Below are 16,969 nucleotides of genomic sequence, written 5' to 3'. Positions count from 1 at the left end.
ATGTGGCATTTCTTTTTCTCTTTTTTTCTTTTTTATTGGTACCAGGGATTGAACTCACGACCACATGCTTGCAAGGCAGGTGCTTATGCCACTGAGCTAAATCCCCAGCCCTGCGACGCAGCATTTCTAGGACTTCCAAAATTTGGCTTTGTTTCCAGGCCTTTGTGCAATGCTCCTTCCTTTCTTTCTCTTTCCCTTTTGTAAGATTTCAGGAAAAGGTCAACAGATCAGGCGGATATTTGAAAAGATTTGACGTGAGTAGAGTCAATGATTCAGAATCTTTCTGCCAAGTCTGGACGTCGTGGCTGGAAACTAACCTCTACCCAGTACGAACTGAAAAGTGCTGACGGAGAACTGAAATGTGACCTCTCTCACAGGATTTTTATTTTCTCATAGGATGCCTGTCATGTGGAAGTCTTCAGGATCCTACTGTGGTGGAAAGGACTGGCAAGGACCTTGATCCTTTCTCTCTTTAAGTGACATGCCCCAAAGAGCTGCCCACTTTATTGCAGGGGATGCTGGCTCTACATGGGGCCCACAGATGCAGGTTAAACTCAGTTGCATTAAAGGGCTCCCAGAGCCCCGGGTCTAGGCTTCACCCTTTGAGGGTTGACTTGCAGTGCCAGATGGTTCCCTTGCTAACCTCAGGTCTTCCTGCTACGGGACAGCTGCTATGTACACTTCCGCAGAAATGATGAGAGTAAATGAGCATTCTCATCAACCAGGAAGAAGATGGTCCAGTCCTGGAAAGAGCCCCGTCTTCATGCGTCAAAGGACAAATCAGCAGAACAGGAAAGGAATATCTGGTCGATTCCACACAGATTCTCTGAGACTTTCAGGTCTCAAGTTAATGAACTGCTCCTACGTCTCTATTTTCATATGGGAATGACTGCAAAAGAAACCAAATTCACCGTGCTGTGGGCAGGGATTCAACTGGGGGTGGTCCAAACCGTGACAAGCAGAAATAGGACACTTCGTGTTTCCATCCAAGTTCCCTCAATGAAAGAGGATCTTCCGGTTTACTGAAAGTAGATCTTATGACAATTGACAGCAATAACCAGGAAATTCCCGAATCTTTCATCTCATCGTCCTGGAGATGTTTCAAACGGGAACTAGGTTTACTAATAATAGTTGACCAATAATAATTGACCTGTGAGAGAGGCTGGAAGGAAATGCTTGCCAGATCTTCTGATGGACTAAATTTTTCATTAGTGCACCCAGGACTAAACTTAGAGATCAAATTATGTTTGGAAGTTGGTAAAGTTGGGAAAATTTCCCATGGAAGGATCCCAAACTCTATGTTTTTCTGCATATAAACATTTCAAAGGCAAAATGGTCCTTCTAAAGAATTTTTCAGGTAACATAGAAAAAACTCCTTTCCTTACCAGCGTCAAGGCCCTTAGGTCTTGGGTTGCACTGTTTGTAGCCCTGGCAGCTTCTGAGCTCCATCAGCTGGATGTGCAGCTGGTTCAGAACGCCCCGTTCTACCATGTGCACGGTGTTTGTGAGCTGTGAGTGAAGAGGCAGGGAGCAGACTTTAGCTCACATTCTGCTGACGCCATTTCCAACAAACTTCAGAAAATGAAACTGTATTGCCTTACCTGATAAGGATCTGTATTCATATCAAAATACTCCAAAAAGCCAGTCGCGAACTCGCAGAAAAGAAAATTATGCGTCTCATTAACTGTACGCAAACACCAGTAGGTGTTATTGTTAGAGCTTGTACAAGCGCAGAATGAGCCCACTGTTGGATGAGAAAGAAAACAACACAAAGAGAATGAGAAACTCTGGGCAGGCAGCTGTCTCAGCACTGCCTTACATTTGCACGTTAAGCTTCAAGTATTATTCCTTCTAAATATTACTGGTAGATGTTAACGATAACTGTATTTTCCCTTCTCTCAGTAGGTGAAAATGGAAAACCAGATGGTGAGTTCAGAAAGGCTGAAGAGCAAGATGAAGTTTCAGCTGGAACCCAGCTTGGAGTGTCTGGGGTTTTGACTATGAACATCTTTTACATTATGCAGATGTTCTCTAGCTAACTTGTACAGAGTTTTTAAGATAGATGTCAAATTTAAAAACAAATCACCCACTCTTGTATTTGTGAAAGGGCAAAGGTCCCAAATTTGCTGATCTTTCCTGTAATAACTGAATTTTAGAAATGTACTAAAATATTTTTAAAAAGCAATTCGTATAAGCATGCTTAAAGAGTATTCTTGTATACGGTTTGCCTAGATAGCTCATTTAATCTTCAAATAACCTTCTGAGACAGATTGTTATCACCATCCCCACTTTTCAGACTGGAAAATTGAGGCCCAGAGACTCATTTGCCCAAGGTCAAGCAGTTGGCCACTGGCAGCCTGGGACTCTGGATAGAAGGTTAACCCTTAGCCAGCAGACTCCACTAGCTGTGCGCAGTATTAGGCACCTAGTCTACCCATTTAATAATGAGGATAAACAGGTAGAGATAATGATTGTTTATAAGGAGTGTTTTAAACAATGAATGAGAAAATTTTTTTTCCAAAAATTATTTCAACAGATTGTTCTAGGAAGTAGTTCTAGGTTCACATAAAATTAAGAAGGAAACACAGTGTTCCCATTTGTCCCCTGTCCCTACAGATGTGCGACACCCCACATTGTAACAAACGGACCATTGCTATAAGCGGTGAACCTGCACAGACACCTTTCCTCTCCCTGCTGTGTTTTCTTCGGGCTTGGCCAATGGGTAATGACAGGTGTCAGCCACAGACTCGCTCACTGGTGTGAAATGCACTGCGCTCTGCCCTGTTTATCCTCCTTTCACCCAAAACACATTTTACAAAAGAAAGGAGAAGTTTAAAACATGTATGCTTGAGAATTTTTTATTATATGATTTTTCACTAGAAGTGCTCTAAGTATATTGCTAATATTTATACTGCATTGTGTGATACTAGGATTTTTTAAAAAGCACACTTAATAAGCACAGAGTGAAACCATAGCATCACTGGCTATCTGCAGGAGACTGGGTCCAGTACCCTGAGCTTATCACACACGATGCTCATGCCCCTTGTACAAAATGACCCAATATTTGCATATAACCCACATGCAGCCTCCTATATACTCTTAAATCAGGGTATTTTTAAACCTGATTCAAGGTAAATGCTGTGTAAACAATTGTTACATGATTTGGTTTAGGAAATATGATGAGAAAATATCTGTATATGTACAATTTATCTGTGCAGATAAAATTACTTCTGAGTATTTTCCATCTGAGTTTAGCTGAGCGCATGGATGCAGAAGCCAGGGATTTGGAGGGCTGACTGGGTAGTAGGCACCTGATTTGGTCTGAGGCACAGAGAAGGTGTCCGTGAGAGAGATTAAATAAGCTCTGAAGGGTCCACAGATGTTTGACAGACCAGGCTGTGGGTGGGCACAGAGATGAGAGAATTCGAGGAAGGGGAAGCCACATATGCAAAGGCCCTGTGGTAAGAGGGGCTTAGAATTCCTGAGGAACAACAGAAGCACTGGAAGCAGGTGAGAGGAAGAGTCAGCCATTGCTCCCAAGTGGCAATGGACTGTGGCACTCAGGGCTTTCTTGGATAGATTAAGGACTTTGCTCTTCAGGGAGAGACAGGAGGTCATTAAGAGGTCACGTTAGCTCTGCAGAATGGATGGGTGAAAACAAAAGGGAAGTCTGGGAACACACAGGCAGTGGCTGAGGTACGAAATAGTGGTGCTGTCAGCAGCATGGCCTGAGCCCAGATGGGGGAGACAGACAGAGTACAGGGAGCTCCTCTGGCACGTCCTTCAGGTTGCATTTTAGATTTCCCCTCTGCAGAGCCTGACCTGAGGAATCTGGGACATCTGAAGGACCAGTTGTTAAAGGCTCGGTCCTCAGGGCGGTGCTCCAAGGAGGTGGACTTTGTGGGAAGGAGATGTTTGGGTCCACACTTCCTCCCTTTGCTGCCCTGCTCTCTAATGTGAGCAGCCTCCTCTATCATGCTGGCATGATGTGCAACCTCACTCCAGGACCAGAAACAGTGAGGCCAGCTGGCTGTGGCTACACTGAAACCTCCAAAATTGTGAGACACAAACAACCTTTTCTCTTTTTTAGTTGATTATCTTATTTTGTTATAGTAACAGAAAGCTGATCAACACCCAATGTCCCCACTCTGTCAAAAAGGATCCCTTTAAAAACTTTGCTCCCTCACTATAGCTTGTAATTATTTTATTTACTTCCTTCACCTTTTAAAAAAAAACTCTTCCCACAAGAATGTAGGAGGGTGGCTGGGATCAAGGTCACTTGCTTACTGTCGTATCTCCACTACTCAGCCCAGAGCCAGGCACAGTGCAGACCTCCAGCAACCTGACCCAAGACCTCCATCCCCACTGCAGGGGCCACAGCAGACATTAATTTATTAGCCAATTTATTAATAATAATTATTAATTAGCTAAATTATTAGCTAATTTATTAGATGCTGTGACTTTAAGAGGCACTTGGCTTTGATGTGCTGGTGAATATACATGCAAATGTGGGCATAAGTCAATTTCCATCAAAATGGAAAGGATGCTTTCTAGGTAGATGCTTAATCCCTGCCAAGAATGCTCTGTGTATTCCAGTTGGAGAAACACTGGCCATGCGGTCTCCAGTGACCTTGTTAACTGGAAGACAGAGGGCACAGCTATGGGCTGGCGATGACTGACCACAAGAGTCCAGGCACCATCGAGATACATGTGTGGGGAATGCAGCGCCAGACCACCAACGGAAACACAAGCGCTGACTATAAAGTGCGCAGTCTTTCCATATCCTCCACAATTTAGAGTAAAGCCAAAAGCGGCCCTGTGAATCCAGAAACACAGTGTTAGCACCGAAGGGAACGACAGTGAGCAAGGGGTGTGCACAGATAAATTGTACATATACGCGCTGGGTAACCGCCCGCGAGCTCTCTGCACAGCTGCAGCGCGCAGGCCAGAAGCAGCGACTCACAGTTCCAGAAGGGCGCCGTCTGCCAGTGGTTGTTGTCGTGGGTGAAGCAGGTGAGGCCCGGCAGGCTGCACTCCTCCCCCTTTCGCTGGCGTTTCTTTTCCTTCCTCTCCTTCTTCCTCCGCCGGTTCTCCTTGAAGAGCTGCAGCTTGCTATCGACTTCCTGGGCCGCCTCCCTATGCCAACGGAAGGGTTTTGGGGGCATGGTGAGGAGGTGCCTTCCTTGCGGGGAGAAGGGCTATCTATGCTAATGACCCTTGCACAAATATTTAGATACACAGGAACAGCCGCTGTAATAGATGACCTGTACTTTTTTACGAGGTCCTGATAGCTCTCTTAAAACCTCGTTAAACTTTCACAGGAGCAACAGCTTTTCCTTATTTATATTAAGCACTGCTGAAGACAAATGTCAGCAGGAATTGGAGGGTCCTCATAGGCGCACTTTGGACAAATGGTTTAATTTTCTGGTAGCTTAGTACCTATCAGTGATGGTGGTTAGTGAACAGATACCTTGGACAAGATTTTTAAAATTCATTAACAAAGTTTACAAACTAAATTTGGAAAACCAGTTTTTAAAAATTTTTTTTTCTATGATCCTTGTTTTTTCCTACAAGGTTTAAACTGCTGAGGTTCAAATACTTAATCTCCTTCACACGCAAAGTTTTATTATTTTAAGTATCTGTGTGTTTCTTTTCACTTGAAAATTGTATGCCAGTGCAGGCCACTTCGCAGGACACACCAGCCTAAGCAGGAGTGTAACTCAACCACTCCACAAGGTGCGGGGCAGGGAGGCGAACCCTGGGCGCATCCCCTGCTCCAGGCAGAGAGCTCAGCAGGCTGGGAACCTGCAAGGCGCCCTCTTGAAGGGTTCCGCACGCATCTCAGAGATTGATAAACCGCCTCTCTGCGTCCTGAGCTCTCCTGGCTAGACCTACTGCTTCCAGAGTTGCACTCCAGGAGCACAAGAGCCCCTTCCGACCTGTCCAGACCTTCCAGATGACAATGGACAGAGCCTGACTCCAGGAAACGTGGAAAGCCAAGAATTACGTACTTGAATGGGTGAAGATGGGTCTTCAACTTCTCTTGCCTTCTCACACCTCTTTCTTTATTGTAGATGCTGCAGGCCAGAAGATCACAGAGTGAGTCTCCATCACTGTGCATTTGATTAAACAGTTCAGTTTATAAAAACAAAGCAGCCCAGAAGGCAGGCAGTTACTCCGTTGTTCTATTTCAGGGGCTTTTTTACTTTTAGCCTTTTGCGTGAGCATAGGGCACATCTAACTTGACTCAGCGGAGGGCATCACACAGTGTGATACTGCACTCAGGGCGCTCTGTGGGGAGCTTGAGGAGGGGCCCTGGGGTGGGCGGAGCTCACCTCTGCTTACCGCAGCTGCATTCCTCAGGCTTTCTTCTCTTCAGGTGTCCCCTCACTTCCCTTAGATTCTTAATCTTATCTTGCAGTGCTTCGATCTGGAAACATATATTTTAATTACATTTTAACTACAAAGAACCTTAATTTTACCCTTGTTTTCTTTGGGTTTTTTTTTGTTCATTTGTTTATTTGTTTGTTTTTGGAGGAGGGGCAGTGTTTCACTACACAGTTCAGGCTGGCCTTGAACTCACTTTGTAGCCCAGGCTGGCTTCAAATTGGCGCTGGTCCTCCTGCCTCAGCCTCTTGAGTGGTGGGATTACAGGTGTGCGCCACCACACCCACTTGTTCCTTATCTAGAACTGTTCAAGATGATGATTTGGAACAAACTGGGCCCCAAATACATCTATCTTGACATTCCAATGAATGTGTAACAGGTAGACATTAACAGGTGCCACCTTTATAACTGAATCACTGTTTGAAGAGACTGCAGAAGATCGTTGAGTTCATCCCTTTTCCTCCCCACACTGTAAAAGTTTTCAGCAGCACTATCGTTAACTTTCTGGGAAAGGCTAAGTGCCTTGTTTCCCATCTTCACATAATTCATGCACAGTTGTGTGTACACACAGCGTTCCATCACTGCAGGCCAAATGCTCACCTTACACCCTCAGAGCCACTCTGACCTCTTCTGTTTTGTGTGTGTTTGTGGAGGTGGGGCTCAAACCTGGGCCTCACACCCTAGGCCAGCACTTATCCTAGGCCAGCACTTATCACTGGGCTGCACCCAGCCCCACACTGACCTCCTTATCAATGTAAGCTTTGTGGTCCTTCCAGGCTCTGGCTGATTGATACAGTTCCCTCTCACAATGGATGGTATCATTTGGAAGAATAAAACACCTGCAAAAACAAATCAGGGAGAGAGAGAGAGAAAGAAAGAGGAGTGGAGAGGAGAGGAGAGGAGAGGAGAGGAGAGGAGAGGAGAGGAGAGGAGAGGGGAGAGGTGAGAGAGAAAGATTCCAGTATTAGAAAACACTAGATATAGCAAAGATAATTTACTCCCTGAAAAATCTTTCTGTAGATGCCAGCAGCATCAGATTAGTTTGGCACTAATCCCCAGATAACAGTAAACCTGAATGTGTCCTGGCTTCCAGCTGGCCTGTTGTCTAAGGCCATCGTCCTGTGAGGAAGCCTCCAATATTCATGCCCCCAAGGGACAGGTGCCAACCTTAAACTCAAGTTTCAAAAGCCTGAGCAAATATACACAGGAGAAAAAAGGAGACATTTTCATAGCCATACTGCAAATGGTTTGTTTGAAGAAAGGCAGAGTGGGAAGTTGCTACTTCTGTCTTGAGAGGTTTAGAAGTTTAACTAAGGGACTCAGCAGGGAGCCAGGATCCTTACTTTGTAAACATTCTGAGCCTGTGCAAGAGGAGGGCACAACATTCTGTGATTGCTATACCCTCCCTGGGGCAAGCTGGGGGGCTGGGGAGGAGGTGCGGGAGGGATGGTTGGGGTGGGGGTGGTAGCCTGCTTACACTATGAGGGAGAAAAGAGGGGTGTTTCTCTGCCTTTTGCTCTTGTTGCTTTTCTGTCTTCTGTCCCTTGAAGTATTGCCCTTCTGTCATGTCACCCTGCCTTAGAGCCAACTGATTATGGACTGAAAACCTCCATAAACTGTGAGCTAAATAAATCTTTCCTTTTTAATTTTTGGTGTCTTGTATTTTGTCCTAGCAATGAGACAAAGCAACCAAGACAGCGTCTGGGAGGGGTTAGGTAGTTCTGCATCTTACACCCATTCCCAACTGTATGCCAGTCTTCTAGAAGTTTTGGGGCCCAGTGCCCTAATGTGTGCTGTGTTTCATTTCTGAGGCTGTTACCGCAGTGCTCAAAGCCACAGTGACTCGACAGCATGGAGGGCTCCTAAGGTCCCTAAGTGTTTCTATCTGACCCTGGATGCCTACAAAGGTGATCCTATGCGGAAGGGGATGGGGCACTTGGATGTCAAAATCGACAAACGGCCTGGGCCTTCTTACTTGTGTGTCACGCGGACCGTGGCGGGAGGGCCCACAGCATTGCTGCTGTCTGCCAGCATTTCATTGCCGTGGCCACTGCTGGCAGCCTGGCGACTCCCCAAGCCCTGGCGGCCTTCGTCATGGCGCTTAGCAATGCTTCTGGGTGACAACACCTGCAGTTCTTCTTCTTCCAGATTTATGTCATATATTTCGCCTTCAAACTCAACAGACAACGAGCGGGTCTGTCGAGTGTGCACAAACCTGGGCTTGTACTCTGGAAGGAAGGGGAGGTGAGTTAATTCGATGACCCGATGTAGTTTAGGAGGGAGGAAGACGATCACCTGCCACACACAGTGAGGACTTTGGACAGGACGGGCCGTACAGGCTGCACTGCGGTGGGACATCACAGTCTGGACAACGCCCTGGAATGCACGGCAGGACGGGTCTCCTAGCTGTGCGTCTGCACTGAGTGTGGTGCTGGCTCGCTCCTCTGCACCCCAGGTCCTTTACCCTCCAGCTGGGGTTAGATGGGGTGGTTTTACCATCCCTTCCACGGATGGCAGACTGTGAGCGTCTACATTTCCATCTCAACATGAACTCCTAGGGCAGTTTACTGGGATAAAACTTTGTTCCTAATTATGGTATTAATAACATTAACCCTTTGAGCTTCGCCTATGCCATATACCCCTTCTATTTGTTTCTGCTCCAATAGCCTAAAAGACAAATATGATGATAAAGCCTTACATAAAAATCCCAGACTGTCAAACCAAACTCATGACCTCAGTGTCATTGTCCTTCTTTTATGAGTGAAAAAACTAAGGTTTCGAGTGTGACATATGTTTTGTATAGTCAAGGAAGCCAGGACTAGAAACTTTCAGACTAGTCTTGCCAGGCTTTGGGCTGCTTTTTCAAAAAACTGAAATTCTAGGCACATACATGTATACACCTACGTGTATGGGAAGGTCACTCCAAGACAAATGAAATGTCAGGAATGCTTGCGCCAGCCAAGTGACTTTTCATACATGCTGATGGGGAGTAAGGCTGGACATAGGCCAGCGTGCTTTCTTTCTTTCTTTCTTTTCCTCCCTCCCTCCCTCCCTCCCTTCCTTCCTTCCTTCTGTCCTTCCTTCCTTTCCTTCTCTCTTTTTTTTCCTGGTACTGGTGATTGAACTCATGACCTTACACTTCTCAGGCAGGTGCTGCGCTGCTGAGCTAAATCCTCCATGTGCAGCATGTTTTCTAGTAACCGAGAGGTATTGTCCAGTGCTCGCTGGAGTTAGATAAGAATGTTAACGTGCGCACATTGGCCCTGTTGCCGGGTGTTGCTTCGGCCCAGTGGAGGCATGTTCATTGGGTCTTACGGCTCCAGGCTGCTACATTCAGGAGAAGAGGAGCACACAGGACAGGGAACTAGAACGGTCCGTCTAGGAGATGGCATGCTCTAGCTGTAGGGCCCTGCAGCTTTTAGATGAGGGAGCTGCCTCCGTGACAGTGGGTGCCCAAGAGTCATGGGGAGCACTCCTGAGGTATAGGGAAGCCTGCTTGCAGATACACAGCTGAAGCTAAGCAACACTCAAGAACACACCTATACTAATTAAGGTACTTCAGGACTGCATGGGACACACTGGAAAACTTTTTTTTAGAAAATGATTTACCTGGACACTGTGGCACACAACTATAATCTAGCTTTCAGGGAGCAGAAGCAGAAAGATTACAACCTAGTGTCTCAACACGACCTTGTCTCAAAATAAAAACTTTTAAAATGGCTTGGGAAAATAGCTCAGTCTGAAGACCTTGGGTTCAATCCCTAGTACTGAAAAAAAAAATAATAAAGCAAAAACAAATAAAAACAAAACAAAATAAAACGAGAATAACAAGAAAACACAATTGAAAACGCTGTCTTAGATTTTTGTTTATACTCAACATTGAAAAATCCACATGCTCTGTGGTCAGAACTTGGGAAGTGATGTCTAATTTTCCAGAAGAGAAGAGGGCACCTCTGCCTTTAGGCTGAAATTTGATAATCTGCTTTTGTTGAAAGAGAGTGTCAGGGGATTTTGTTCCTTGTTGATTTTAAATACGATATTCTGTAAATGACTTAAATCTGGAATTTACTGTCAAGAAGAAAGAAAACTTTCTAATTCAACAGTTCTAGCCTTTTGGGTTATGGACTCTTTTATGAATTTGTTGAAAGTTACTGACTTTGAGAAAAATGTGCATATGTAAGAAAAATATACTCATGACTTTAGATGAACTAACAAGGAACCACTACTCTAGAGCCTTCTTGTCCAAAAAAAGCCCACTTATTTAAAGGATGTCCACTATTTTTAAAGATGATATAATTTCCAAATGTTGGATAAGAATTTGAATATAATGCATATTGCTTATTTGTAGCTTAGAAAGCATCACAGAATTGAGCTGCTTTCCACACTATACCACTAGATGGCACCAGTCTCTCATTCTTCAGTGCAAGCTGACAGCCTGTGAGTTTCCTGTGTGTATAATCATAGGTTTCTTGTAGCTGCCTGGTAATTTTTATGCACAAAATGCTAGGCAGTGCATTTCACACTGAATTTGACTGGTCTGACCTTGTCTGTCAACAAGATCTAACCATCTGATAAAAATTTAAAACTATATGGAGTCCTAACACAGAGATTAAAATCATGTAACTTTAAAAATAAAGTGTTGTCTTAAGATAAATACACACACACTTGATACCTTGTATTTTTTTTTTTTAAAGAAACCTAAAGCAGAAAAATCAGAATATTAGCATGAAAGTAAAATAAACCTGACCTAAACCGTACATTTATCCTTTGGACTAACTGAATAATTACTTTATAGCTCTTTTCCATGTGCATGTGTCTTGCATCTGGTACTTTTACTAAATATATGTTTACTCTACGCGTAAGTGAAAATATTACAAAACAAAACCTCAAATCAATCTTAGCTTTCTTACTTTAAACAGGACGGTTTTCTTTTAGCTGGAAAACTGCACTGATAATATCTAAAATGTATGAGGAGACATTCTGTCTCTCCCAGGCCTCAGCTGCCCCAGAGACGATCCCAGAAGAAGGGCAGGCTTACTTGGGGTGCCCTGGTTTCTCAGGAACTGCCTTTGACTCTTCCTCTGGCTCCGGCTGGCACGGTAGCCAGACTCCCTGCAGGTGCACTCCTTGTCCTTGTCATGGAAACCTCGAGAGTAGAGGCTGCGTGTGCTCTGCCGGACGGTGAGCAGGTCGCCGGGTCCCTTGCATTTGTGGATACGCAGTTTGCCAGATGTGTCCTCAATGCACTGCCACTTCTGCAAAAGCCAACAGGAACGCAGTTAACTGACTCCCAGGCAGATGTTATTTATTAAGGACTGCAGGCCAAAGACTTTGTTTTTTGAGAAGCACTGGCAATGCCATTAAAGAGAATAAATGAAGAAAGACAAGCTTTTAAGTGACTATGCAGTAACTCCACTCTAAATTCTGTTTCTTTCACTGTAGGCAAATACAGATGACAACAGAATTATGGGAAATCAGAACTGCCCCAATGACACTAGAGCCAGAAACTGATATATGAATCTCCAGCCTCCAGACTAAACAGTCTTGAATGAAACATGTAAAAGCCCTTAGTTCACTAAGACACAAGGCACAGCTGTCAGGGCTGTTCTCACCAGAGCCCGCTTGCTCTGGCAAAACAAACTGGTCTGCTTTGTTCTCCACTTCTGAATTTCTAACACAAGCCAGGGCAGGGTGGCACACAAGGAAGACAGAGGAGTTCAACCACAGCTCCAGTGATTCTCAGCCACCCTAGACCTCAGCAAGGGTGGCAGGCTGTCTTTTGTCTCATCCTTCTACAATCTCTGCACACCCAGCAGGAGCCAAGACAGGCGAGGTCCCCTTCCCTGCAGCTCCCTGGGGAAGCGCACTTTGGGAAGCCCGCCGTGGACGCAGCAGTTTCACATCCTGATAAACGTGACACTGCACGAGGCCGAGCACCCCACGCTTCCTCAGTACCGATCCCGCTCGAAGCTCTTCACCCTGGAAGGCATTTCATGGGATCCTCTAGATGTTAAAGACCTAATCACACCTTTCCCTTTTCTTTCTTCACTCTTTTGGGCCTGATGTACAGTTTGGGAGGCAGGAAGAATACTGCCCTAACTTGATGGCTTCAAGTGAACCTCAAGCTGACTGCTAGGAGTGAAGTGTGAATAAGCCGTAGGTGTATCCCCTTCCGTATAGGATATCTATCACCTGTGTACCGCTGTGTATTCATAGTTTTCTCTAAATGCGTGCATGTAAAAAAATGTGTGCATGTCTAAACTGTGACCATTATGTGTTTATCAGCTTACTTAGATAAATAGCTATTTTAAAACATGTATTCTTTCATGAATCATTTTAAAGGACCTCCTATCCCTACGTGATGCCAATACTACACTTTGGGTGACAGTTTGGGTGCAAAGTGTTCTATAATGCAAGGTCAAATATGACCAAAGATCCTAGATGGCTTTGTCAGCAGACGGATTAAATTTGTAGGCCTCATTTTATGATTTTGCTTTTAACTCTTTACACTTGGAGCTTTACTGAATTTACTTCAAGCCATGGTAAATCACACCCTTTCTGTATGGCTTGGCTAAAATGCTTAACTTCTTGACACAGGAAGGTAGGACCTCAAGAGACAAGACGACTTCCAACTACTTACCAAGCCATGGAAAGACAACATGAAGCGTAGTCTAAGGACTAAAAGAAGAGGTAACTAAAAAATATAAAATTGGGTTATGTAGGTACAGGGGGTTGTGTTGCTTGGGTGTCAACTTTGGCTGGGCTTGGGGGGTCTCAGCAGCCCCCAGTGATTCTAACGGGCAGCTGGGATTAAAAGCCAACACCTTGCTTCATCACTGGTTCCTGGGCCGGCCTCTATGACTGGGGCCGTGGTGCAAGCAGAAGTGTATTCAGGTCTAAGTAGGTCAGATGCATGAGTCTTTGAGAAAAACGTAGTTTTTTCTGGGTGTGACCTGTGCAAAGAAAAGCATGTCTAGAAATCAGATGCAATCAGGCCAGACGACGATTCACGCTGGACAAAGAACTACAGCCAGCACAGGGCATCTAGACTGCAGCATTCGGGTCCCCTGAGAGGACCCACGCTTCACCACTCCCTTCACTGCTACCTGGCAAGTGACTTAGCCTTAGCGAGAAACCGCATGTGGCTGGTCTCAAGGGTCTGCTGCTTAACGTGGGGACTGCTGCTTTGTGGGCCTCAGTGTGAGGCACTCACTGATCAGTCTACTCTGCTAGGGAAGGTGCCATGAAATTCTCCAGAGATCTCAGAAACTGAAGGGTAACACTCATAAGAAATAATGATATATCATACAGCATTCCTGCTAAGGAAAAGGACTGCCAAAATAAATAACTTTTTGTAGTTTTAAAATTTTTGGAATTATTGGTGCTTGACTATGTCTGTGTACGCCTGCATCTACCTTCATTTTTCCTTTGAGACAAGATCTCATTGCGTTGACAAGTTGGTTTGAACTACAGGGCTCCACCTACGTCAGCCTCCTGAGCAGTTGGGGCTTCTGGTATGTGCAACCATTGCTGGGTAAATATTAATTTTTAAATTGCGTGAGAGTCATAAAAACTTTTTGTATTTTTATAATCACAGCATATTACAAAATATTCTGCTTCTTTCTTTCTTTGGCCTAGGAGAGCTAGACAGTACAGGGTGAGTCCTATAGAACACAAAAGTGTAGGTAGAATTTTTAGTGGCTTAGCCTACTTGGAATCCAACCTGCAATTTGCTATTAGTTAAATTCCTTGTTGATTTCCTGTGGGATAGAGATGAAGGGAAGGAGTGTTTCCTTCCTGGAGTATAAATCTAACCACAGTGAAATGTTTGGCACTGTCTCTGAGAAAATGATGCATTGTACAAAATCAAACATATGTACATACATGTATGTATTTATACACTTATGCACGTGCCATATACATGATAGAGTCACATCTGCATCTTGGGTAAAGCAAGAGCCATGAGAAAAATGGCAGTGACTTTCTCTGCCATGGAGCCTCTGAAAAAGTCACAGACCTTATTAGATAATGTAATTAGCTAGAGGCGTAAGAAGCTTTCTAAGTGGCAGGCGTACTATGAATTTCAATGAAATATAATTACCTAGTGCTCTGTATCGTGGCCATTTTTATGACTATGCAATAAAACTTGAAATAGCTGCCGCTAAATTGATGATTGTGCTTGAAGAGTTTATAAATGAGGAAGAAGAAGGATGATTTTTAAAAGAATTACTCTGAAAGCAAAGCCACAAGCCATTTGAATGGTCACCATAAGAAGAGATGATTCTGCATCGGAGAGAGTAGAGGGAGGGGCTGGAAGCCAGCTCCGGTGACACGGGCTGAGCGCAGGCCAAGACAGCCCTGGATGTAGGCTCTTTCCACTGGACCCTCTGCTGAACCAAACCGTGTCCCAGATTACTTTTTTTGTACTTTCTGGAAGTTTATCAGTAAGTCAGTTTATTGGCAGATGTGATTGTCTCTGTCTTTCCTGACCATTTACTCCTTCGGCTAATTCCTTTTCTGCTTCCTGGAACTTTCTCATTTCACTTCTCTTTTGCCTCTCTGATTTATCACTTTGCATCAATAATCCAGCATGTGCGCATTTCAAGTATTTCTGCACACCCGCTGTTGGCAAGATGCAAAGTGTGGCTATTACAAGAATTTCTCACTTGTTATTTCATCAGCAGCCATTGCAGCTCCACTGGAACTTGGAGTTAAGGCAAGGATGATGTCTCATAGCCTTGAGCTGTTCCCAGAGTTAGCTCAGCACAGAATCACTCTGTGAGGAGGTGCTTTTGATGCTGACGTCTGCTTGTCTGTGAGCAACACCCAGTGAAGAAGAGAGGGTCGGTGACTTTGCTACCAGGACACGTGTGTGCAGCTGCTCCACGGATCAAACCAAACAAGAAATACTTCCATCACTGCCCTTGGCACCTGCTGACCCCTTACTTGATGCCAGAAATTGGTGCAGGGCATTTTATATGAATTTATTAATTCAATCCTGACAAGTACTTAAAGTGCCACCATAATTCATTACGGAGACAGTGAAGGTCATCTACATTCTGTCTTAAGAGTTTGGAAAGGCATTTTATACCCATTTCAGAGCATGGAAAATACTGCACTTTTAAGCTAGAAAGCTTGGATTCAAATAGTGTCCACTTTATCACATCGCTCAGTGCCAGGCAGCTAGGTGACCTCAGCCTTGGCAGGGTCCCCAGCAGCACAGACAACTCGGGGAGAACTCAGCCTGCAGCAGGCATTTGGGACAGGTCCTGTTATTATTGTTATTATTTTTCCTTACATGCACTGGATTTATTACCTAAATAATCAGAGATAACGTAAACTTGATGAGAGGTGGACATTTTTAAGGGAGATAAGGATTGAGTTGGGCATCTGCATTTTTTTTTTTTTTTTTTTTTTTGGCAGGTAACTATGGTCTTAAGCAAACTGCAGGATTTCTTTGTTTTTCCAGCTTCCACATCTGGTAAAACAATATTTGCCTGTCCTGGCCTCAAGGACCTGCTACGCGAATAAATTGTTGAGTGATTTGAAGTTCTGAGAAGATACAGTGTACGAATCCAGACCAAGACTCTCATCACTGACCTTCAAGATGTTTATCGAATCCCTGCGTAGCTTAGTATTTCCTGGTTGTCAAATGTATATAATAGGTAATTATTTAGTGGGGGAGGCTGAGGGGTTTTTTGTGATGGTGGTTTCTGAGACCGGGATCTAACTACACTGCCCAAATTGGTCTAAACTCCTGGCTCAGGTGATTCTCCTGCCTCAGCCTCCCCACTACTGATATTACAGGCACAAAAGCCTGCACCCAGCAAGGCTGTGGCTTTGGGTCACACAAACCTCATACTTGTCGCTTTTATTGCTATCTCTCCATTTGAACTTCAGTTTCTTTATATATAAAATGGTATAGTACCTATCACGTAGAACATTTTTCCTGTAAAATGCCTGTCACGATGATGATAGAGCTCTATAAGCATTAGACAGTCAATGCAGTTATGACATCTTTGAGTTATGCGTATTCCACAGGTTGGTTAAAGATGTCTAATATTCTCATGTATGCCTACTTAAACCTGTTTTCAAGTGTAAGAAACAAAAACTTGGCTACAGCCTTTTCAAATGTACATTTTAATTAAAGCATCATCACACACACACGTTCTTTGCTATTATGTCTTACATGGGTCTGGTCATAGTGCATGTCAGCTCCAGCTTCCTGAAATGTAATGATTACACAGTAATTTTGTGATGCTGATTGTCTTTTATACCAATATCAGTATCATAAAAAGTTACTCGTATTTGTTCATGGATTTAAATTTTAACCTTAGCACTAGAGAATTTGAAAAGATCATATAAATATTTCTGTTCAAACTACTACTTAGCTCGAGTCGTTGTCAAATTTTCTACAAATGAGAAGTAGAATTACTGTGCCAAGGAGATTTATTCCCTTTTGGAAACAGGTTGAGATAGGCAAAGAAGGGGAGATGCAGTAGAAGGGAAAAAGCAGAAGAGAAAGAAATGTTTTTTCCTTTAGATCGGAACCCAGAAAATCATTTGTAAAAAACTCAACATT

The 16,969-nt window shown here is 44.1% G+C and overlaps 1 protein-coding gene across 9 annotated transcripts in view; it reads right to left on the bottom strand.

The window, feature by feature from the left end:
- Sulf1 (sulfatase 1) overlaps positions 1-16,969 on the bottom strand; it is a 162,613-nt gene that overhangs the window by 11,456 nt on the left and 134,188 nt on the right. For all 9 annotated transcript variants that reach the window (XM_003479936.5, XM_013144054.3, XM_063257430.1 and 6 more), the window contains 8 exons: positions 11,426-11,642; positions 8,363-8,615; positions 7,130-7,226; positions 6,336-6,430; positions 6,012-6,077; positions 4,964-5,136; positions 1,602-1,744; positions 1,386-1,509 (listed from right to left, as the gene is read on the bottom strand). In XM_003479936.5, coding sequence (XP_003479984.3) covers positions 1,386-1,509; positions 1,602-1,744; positions 4,964-5,136; positions 6,012-6,077; positions 6,336-6,430; positions 7,130-7,226; positions 8,363-8,615; positions 11,426-11,642 — 1,168 coding nt within the window. The remainder of the gene's footprint in view (positions 1-1,385; positions 1,510-1,601; positions 1,745-4,963; positions 5,137-6,011; positions 6,078-6,335; positions 6,431-7,129; positions 7,227-8,362; positions 8,616-11,425; positions 11,643-16,969) is intronic.

The sequence above is a fragment of the Cavia porcellus genome, unplaced genomic scaffold (assembly GCF_034190915.1).
Source record: "Cavia porcellus strain 051 isolate PalLab524CR breed Dunkin Hartley unplaced genomic scaffold, mCavPor4.1 scaffold_10, whole genome shotgun sequence".
Lineage (NCBI taxonomy): Eukaryota > Metazoa > Chordata > Mammalia > Rodentia > Caviidae > Cavia > Cavia porcellus.
This window is presented reverse-complemented; position numbering and strand designations above follow the sequence as displayed.